Raw genomic sequence first — 7,656 nt, forward strand, 5'->3', positions numbered from 1 at the left:
TATACATTTACAAAAAAATAATAATTTTTATTACGAAAAGAAAATTTATATTTTATTTTTTTTTTAATTTACAATAATTGTACTTATTAAAAAGGCATTTGATTGAAATTACGCACTTTTTATATAACTTTTTAAATAGAGTTTAATTATTATAATAAAATAATAATTTTTTAAATTTTTTTTAATTAATTATCATGTATTTTCTAATTAACAGCTAATTTTTTTAAACTAATTTTCTATTTATATTTGTTTCAATATTTATCAGTCATGTAGCTTAAAAAATAAAAATTTCAAATTATTATTATTTTTTTTTATTTATTAATTAAAATATATATATTTTTATTTTTAATTATTTTTTTTAGTTATCCACAGAATAACTACATTTAAACAGACAAAATATTTATACTAATTTTTTTTTTTTTTTCTATTTGTATTGTCGTTGGTCCATTGTTCAACTATAGATTTAAAGGAAAAAAAAATAATTATATTTTTTTATTTATTTGTTTGTAATTTGAACCTGAAGGTTAACAAATTGGATAAATATTTTGTTTGAAGCATCAGCTACAATGGAATTTATATTGAATAAAATTGTAAATATATATTTTAAATATTGCCTCAAAATATTGCATCGTAATTGGATCCAAATTCAATCAATTTGGTGCACATATAATCCTCAGTTGAATTTCTATTTATCCTTTTTCACTCTCACACACACCACACGTAAATTTGAGCAGACTACTTTTATTTTTATAACGTCATACTTACTGCTACACACATTTTAAAAACGATATTACAATAATATATTTTTGTTTGGCACAATTTTTAAAACTCTTGCCCTAAATTTTTATAATTTACCACAACAGGGTTTATTTAAAAATACTTTAAATTTGTAAATTAATATCTCGAGTTATCACTCATAACTTTGTCATCATTTTGATTGTATATATATATATATATTTTTTTTTTTTCAATTATATTTTAAACATTTATTGGACAAACTCCCTTTTCTGATTTTAATTTTTGCTCTAAATTTTTCCAATCTGCTTCAAGATCAACACTGCTATTTGAACAACACTGATGTTCTTCTTCATTTTGTTTTATTAAATTATCATCTAGTGCTTCACTACTTGATTGAGATGATTTCTTTTCATAGACATTGTCTTTTGATTTAAAGTCTCGATTTGATATATCTTTGAATGAATAATTTGATAAATTTTCTCGACTTTCGTTAATATTTTTGGCTGGACAGTAACCATAACAATTACCTTGTTGTATTAAATCATACTGAGCATCTGGTGCTAAAAATTCTTCTGGCAATGACATTGCTTCATTGCTATTCATGTAATTTTGTTCACATGTTGATTCAATTGATACATCATTATGACAAGTTGAGTTTTGTTGAGGTGGAAGTGGTAAAGGTAAACGAGATCTTTTTGTATGATATATTTTGTCTATTGGAGAAGATGTGTAACTACTTTGTTCCATATTTTCTTCTTGATGTTCTTTAATTGAAACTGTAATTATATTTTTATCAATAAAAATTATATTTATCAATTCTGTTTAATCATAATAAAATTCATTTCTTAATCTTACCTTCTTCATCATTATCATGATCAATTTTATTAGTACTATTATCAAGTCCATTACAACAAGAATTATTATCGAAATAAATTTTATCAATTTCCAATTGATTTGCAGCTTGTAAAAATTTATTATCTTGTTGAAATGCATCATTTTCTACACCTTTTAATGTTTTTTTTTGTCTTCTTAATTTATTAATTGTATTTCCATTATTAATACCAGCTTCTAATTTTGCATTATTCAACAGTTCCTCAGAATTTTCATAATTTTCTGAATATCCAAAATTTTGTGTAACTGTTCGTATATTATTACCTGTTAATTAAAAAGAAGATTTAATTAAAACAAATTGCCAGATAAAAAAGAATAGATGCAAAATAAAAATTAAATAATTAATATACCTTCATTGGTAGATTCAAAATTATCAGCATGATTTTTAATAGCAGCAAGTCTAGATGACGTTGGTAATGTTTGTGTTAATGATGAAGCACCACGTGTTGTTGACATCATAACAACAACTGATGAAGCAGATGATGAATCCATTGATGAACAATTTTTATGCTCATTAATTTGTGGTTGTCTTGCAGGACTGTTGGGATCACTGTAGGGAGGTGGTGGTCCCCACAATGGTACACGTGTTTCAAGTACACTATATGATGCTGTATTTGGTGTATAAGATGTGCTTTGAGAATGAGTATTAAGAACAGAATAAGGACCACTTTGATGATGATGATGTGAATCCATAAAACCATAAGGTGTTTGAACATTTATTGTGCTTCCATGGGATGGATCATTATCATCAACATTAGCGTGTCTCATAGATTGTGCATTAAAACCATAATTTGAATCGGGAGTTGGTGCTGGACCTCGCGAACGTGACCAAGGTAGACGCCATCTTCTATCAAGAAGGCGTAATATTATTTGTTAGTTTTTATTTTAATCTAAGCCATTGGATATTATTAATTTATTAAATATAATTAATTTTTTTTTTTGTAAATAGAAAAAGTAAAGTATTTATTGAAAATAAAATTATAGTTGTTAATTAAAATTAAAAATATTAGTTGTGCAGTTTTTTTTTATAAGCATTACCTAGATGGGGCAATATCGGGATTTGGTGTATATAAATTTCCTGGTGTTTGAGCCCACCAGGGATTTAAATTCCCACAGTCATTGCAGCAACCACATGAGCCAACTGATGCATTACCAACTGGTGCACCAGTTCCTTGTCCATACAAAGATCTGCATCTAATAATTTATCAATTTATTATTAGCTAAATTATATTTATAAAATAATAAAAAAAACAATTATATTAATTTATCATTACCTTAATTCTAATTGTTCCCAGTACATTTTTTTCTTTTCATGACTTAACAATTGGTACACAAGCATACATGAAAATATACATGCTAAAATACCAGCAACTGAAATACCAAAAAGTGCACGAAGACAAGCATAAAGAGCACCATGAACAGCTTCACAATGTGGAATACCTTCAAACAAAACACCAGTGTCACTATTACCTCGTCCTTGTAAAGCACCATAACAAGTACAAGATCTGTAATACAAACACAATGTGTTAATTATATTTTTCTTTTATTAATATTAATTTTGATATAATTACCTTGCTCTTGCTGTGTAAACACATTCACGTAAACTTTGTAGCTTTGACATGTGAATGACAGTTGTTGTCACAGTAACAAGAACACAAATTAAAGCACAAACAACACCAACTGATCCACATATTTTCATCTACAATAATAAACAAATTGAATAAGTTAAAAATCAGGTAATTCAAGTTGATGATAAATTAATGTTTCAAGTAAAAAAAATTTAGTACTAACCAAAATACCATATCTAAGTTTTCTTCTTGCTAATAAAATTGTAAATAGACCCATCATTATCAACTGTAATAAAGGATTAAGAATTAATATTTTGATATTTAAAATTGATAAAATATTAAAATATAAATAATATATTTACCATAAAACCTGGAATATAAGATGGTACTGTTTCGAAATGCATTAGACTTGCTGTATGAGCTGAAAGTACAGCATGAACAGCTAGAAATAAACTTCCAACTGCTGCACTAAGACCTCCACAAAGACAACAAAGTACTACATATTTTTTGCAACATCCACCTTCACCATTATCAGCACCTGTAAGCACAAATAAATAAAAATAACAAACATTGAATAATATATTATTTAAACTTATTTTTTTTTTCATAATGTATATAGTTTTTTTTTGACAACAAACAGAACCACAACGGATTGAATAAGGATACCACCTGCTATTTCGTTGTTAAATTCAAAAGCATTGTATTTGAATTTTTTTATACCTGTTCGTTTGAAAATCTATAGATGCATTTTCCCAAACATTTCAAGTAAAAAAAAAGCCAAAAAAAAAAATCTTTATATATATTTTTATATAAAAGAAGAATAAAATAAAAAATTGATGAGCTACATGATGAAAGCCTCTTTTTCTATAGAAATATTTCTATTTATAAATATCAAAAAAAAAAAAAAAAATAGTTCTTTTTGATATTTTAAGGATATAAATAAATAATGAAAAATCATAGATGTATAAAAGTATTTATGATGAGAAAAAAAATATATACAAACGTACCACAAGGATGCCGATATAAATTTCTATGAGGATGATGTCTCATATGTGGAAAGTGAGATTGTAAATATGGTGTCATGGCAATGGGATAGCCCATTGTATGATCAATTGTAACATCTGGGTTAAATTGACAACGAACAATTTGTAAAACAGGATAATTATCCATATTTAATTTTTATATTGTTGTTGTTTTATTATTCAAGAATATGGCTATTGATATTGTTGATTAAATTGATAAATAACATCAACATTTAACATAAACATTTAACTGAATTTAAATTTTACTAGCACGTGTTGATAATGACTAATTACATTGTTATTTTTTTAATAACAATAAGGCACTTGTTTAACAAATTGTTGTTATTTTATTTTTGTTTTGAGATTAAATGCGACAGATTCACAGATGTTTGTGATGTCACCATGGTTGTTAATTGATTGTTTTTATTATGGTTTGCGCGCGCCATAAGATTTTACGACTGATCGATAATTCAGTCTTGCATTTGTTATTGCATTTGCTCATATAAATTTCAGTCAAAAAATATAAAATATATATAGACTTATTTAAAATATTATATACAAATTTATATTGTAATTATATTAAAAATATTTCATTGTAATTTTAGTGAAATATCTTTTGATAAATAAATGCAACTTGTAAATTCAAATGGTAGAATTGGATAATATACTTGAACACATGTGAGTCTATTTTTAGAACACAATCGCATGTGTTATAGTTATGGTTTTTTGGGTTTTTTTTTTTTTTGGACCTGCCTTTTCCTGTGTAAGATATAGAAAGATTAAAAATGATCCCTGCTCCACCCCCTCAACGCCCTAAAACCGCTTGGCTTTTATTGCAAGTTTCTTAGAAAATTGTTGTCAATTAAATGAACCACATTCGAGTGATCAATTTTAAATTTTAAATTTCTAAGAATCAACAAGATTTATCTAAATTTAAAAAAATAATTTTTACTTATTTCAACTATTTTTTACTTTTAAAAATTAAGTTATTAAAAAAGAAAAAAAAATTAAATACTAAAGTCTAATTAAATGATCATCATAGAAATTGTTTTATAAGAAAAAAATAAAAAAATAAATAAAAACTTACAACGATCATAGGCTGTAGTTTCATATTGTCTATTGGGTCTTGTTGGTGGTCTTGGTGGTAACGCAGGAGGCTGACGAATTCTTGATGAAGATGTTATAACATTACTACCATCATCATTTCCATGTTGTCTTTTTTCTAAATTATCAAATTGTCCATGTTCAATATAACTGCTATAATGATTTGTTTGACGAACAGCTTGTTGTCGTTGAATATCATTATCATTTTGTAATGATTGTTGTTGTTGTTGTTGATGATGTTGTTGATGCTGCAATTGCAACTGTTGTTGAGTATGTTCCATATGACACGTACATTTTTTTTTAGCTGGTGCATTCATCTGTAAAAGTTAAAAATACCAAATTAAAATTATATACAACACATGATGATTGCTCAATTAAATATGTTACCTGAATTGATTCAAGACCAATAAGAAGTGGACTATTATTTTCATTTTCACGTATTGTACGTTGTGGATGATTTAATGTATATGATTGAACAAAATTATTATTATGTCTTGGATGATTTCTACGTTGTTCAGTCATACAACGTTCATGATGTTTATTACTTGCTGATGATAATGATGATTCACATGATACACCAGAACTAATACGTTGATGTTCATTTGTTATATTTTGAATTTGTAATGGACCAATGACATTTGAAGATGATGGTGATATTCTTGAACTTATTATTGTTTCAGTAACAGATGTTGGCTGTGATGACATTTGACCATAAATATCATCATCAAAAACAGAATATCTATCTTGATAATTTGATGGTGTAAATGAATTTTTATTATCTTCAATTGTATTATGTATATCAGAATTACATACATCAGAATAACATGATGTTGTTGGTCCAATTTCATGATAACCATGACAATAATTTACTTGATGCATATTTAATCCTGTTGAATGTTGATGCTGTTGATGTTGTTGATGATTTTCAATTCTATTATCTTGATAAATATTATCACTATTATTATTTTTATTATTTAAATGTTTATGACGATGTGAAGAATGTTGTCTATGTCGATGTGATTGTTGTCTAGATGTTGTTGTAAATATTTCATTATTATCTGAACTTGATGCTGGACTCAATGATCTTCCTTCAATATGACGTTCTTTATTTCTACGATATTTTTGTTGATTATCAATTTTAGACTGACAACGATTACGATTTTCACTGTGCATTGTTGTTGTTGTTGTTGTTGATGCTGTTGTTTCATCTTCATTTATATTATTGTGATGCTGCTGCTGATGATGCACGTAGATTGAATCAGCAGGTAATAGAGTTGTTTGGCAGAGACCATTGTCAGGATTATTTTGCATCTGTTGCATTTGCAAACAACGAGAATTATTTTGAGGATCCATTGAATTAATAAATCAATTTAAATATTATTTTTTAGTTTATTAGCATTTTCAAATAAATATTTTTTATTTTTTATATTAAAATCCTATGGCACAGTAAAAAACACAGCTGATTTTAGTAATACAAATATTTATTTCCTGTGTAGATTAAAAAATATCTACACATTCATTTATCGATATTGATTTTATTATTTTTTATCACTGTATTTTATGTAGATAAAATTTACGTTCACATTAATTTTGTTTTAATAATAAAAATATATAAAAACACAACACTAATTAAACATCGACACAAGTATTGTCATAATAAATCTGTAAATATTTATAAATATATTTTTTTTTATACAACAAAAAAGAACTTCTTTACTAGTCACGTTACTGAATGCGTCTGGGCCATACTAATAGCAAGCCGGATAAAGAAAAAAAAAAAATCGGTTATGGGGGGAAGACGCGCCATGTAAAGAAAGATATATAAAAAGATTGTAAAATAGAAAAAAGGCACTGGATAAAAAGAGATAGAGAAGAAAAAAGACAACAAAAGTTAGCGAGATGAGAGGAAAAAGATGGGAGAGACAAGGGCAGGTTGTAAACGAGTACCTTGGTTGATGCCTTGATGGTTGTTGGCAAATGCTTGGAATGTGATACTCAACACACACAGAATGATACTCAAGTTTTCTCTTTTTTGCCCTTATGTATATTAACGCATACAAAGTCCCTTTTGTGGGGCCTCTTTTTCCCCTTCTCTCATATATTTTTTTCCGTCTTTCTTTTTCTTCTTTTTTATAGAAAAAAAAACGCTTCCTGACCCAAACTATATGATATATAAATGAAAGAGATTTAGGCTGATTCAAGCAGAAAAAAAAAAATATAGGATAGATATGGTTCTTACATCAGAATTGAATCAGAAAAAGATCAAAGTATTATGCTGGATTTCACGGTAATATTTGTCGATTCGAGTTCGTTCATGTCTTATGCTTCGTTCG

The 7,656-nt window shown here is 26.6% G+C and overlaps 1 protein-coding gene across 2 annotated transcripts; it reads right to left on the reverse strand.

Moving 5' to 3' along the window:
* Nucleotides 1–948: 948 nt before the first annotated feature.
* Nucleotides 949–7,308, reverse strand: LOC122853227. 2 transcript variants are annotated; one of them, XM_044153562.1, is made up of 10 exons: nucleotides 5,711–7,308; nucleotides 5,307–5,640; nucleotides 3,560–3,735; nucleotides 3,421–3,483; nucleotides 3,201–3,328; nucleotides 2,904–3,134; nucleotides 2,668–2,823; nucleotides 1,980–2,473; nucleotides 1,594–1,893; nucleotides 949–1,514 (listed from the first exon to the last, which is right to left on the reverse strand). In XM_044153562.1, the coding sequence occupies exons 1-10, from the start codon at nucleotides 6,674–6,676 to the stop codon at nucleotides 979–981; spliced, it is 3,384 nt and encodes a 1,127-aa protein (XP_044009497.1). In that variant the 5' UTR covers nucleotides 6,677–7,308; the 3' UTR covers nucleotides 949–978. The 2 variants fall into 2 exon arrangements, with proteins under 2 accessions (XP_044009497.1, XP_044009496.1); XM_044153561.1 differs by having other exon boundaries at nucleotides 1,980–2,476; nucleotides 5,711–7,307.
* Nucleotides 7,309–7,656: the final 348 nt, after the last annotated feature.

The sequence above is a fragment of the Aphidius gifuensis genome, linkage group LG3 (genome assembly GCF_014905175.1).
Source record: "Aphidius gifuensis isolate YNYX2018 linkage group LG3, ASM1490517v1, whole genome shotgun sequence".
NCBI classification, from domain to species: Eukaryota; Metazoa; Arthropoda; class Insecta; order Hymenoptera; family Braconidae; genus Aphidius; species Aphidius gifuensis.

Bases quoted from the DNA above. Each gene is read 5' to 3' on its own strand.
- LOC122853227 (XM_044153561.1), bottom strand. From the start codon at position 6,676: ATGGATCCTCAAAATAATTCTCGTTGTTTGCAAATGCAACAGATGCAA. The intron at 5,641-5,710 runs GTAACATATTTA...TAACTTTTACAG, and splicing joins TTGGTCTTGAATCAATTCAG to ATGAATGCACCAGCTAAAAA. The intron at 2,824-2,903 runs GTAATGATAAAT...ATAAATTATTAG, and splicing joins TGGGAACAATTAGAATTAAG to ATGCAGATCTTTGTATGGAC.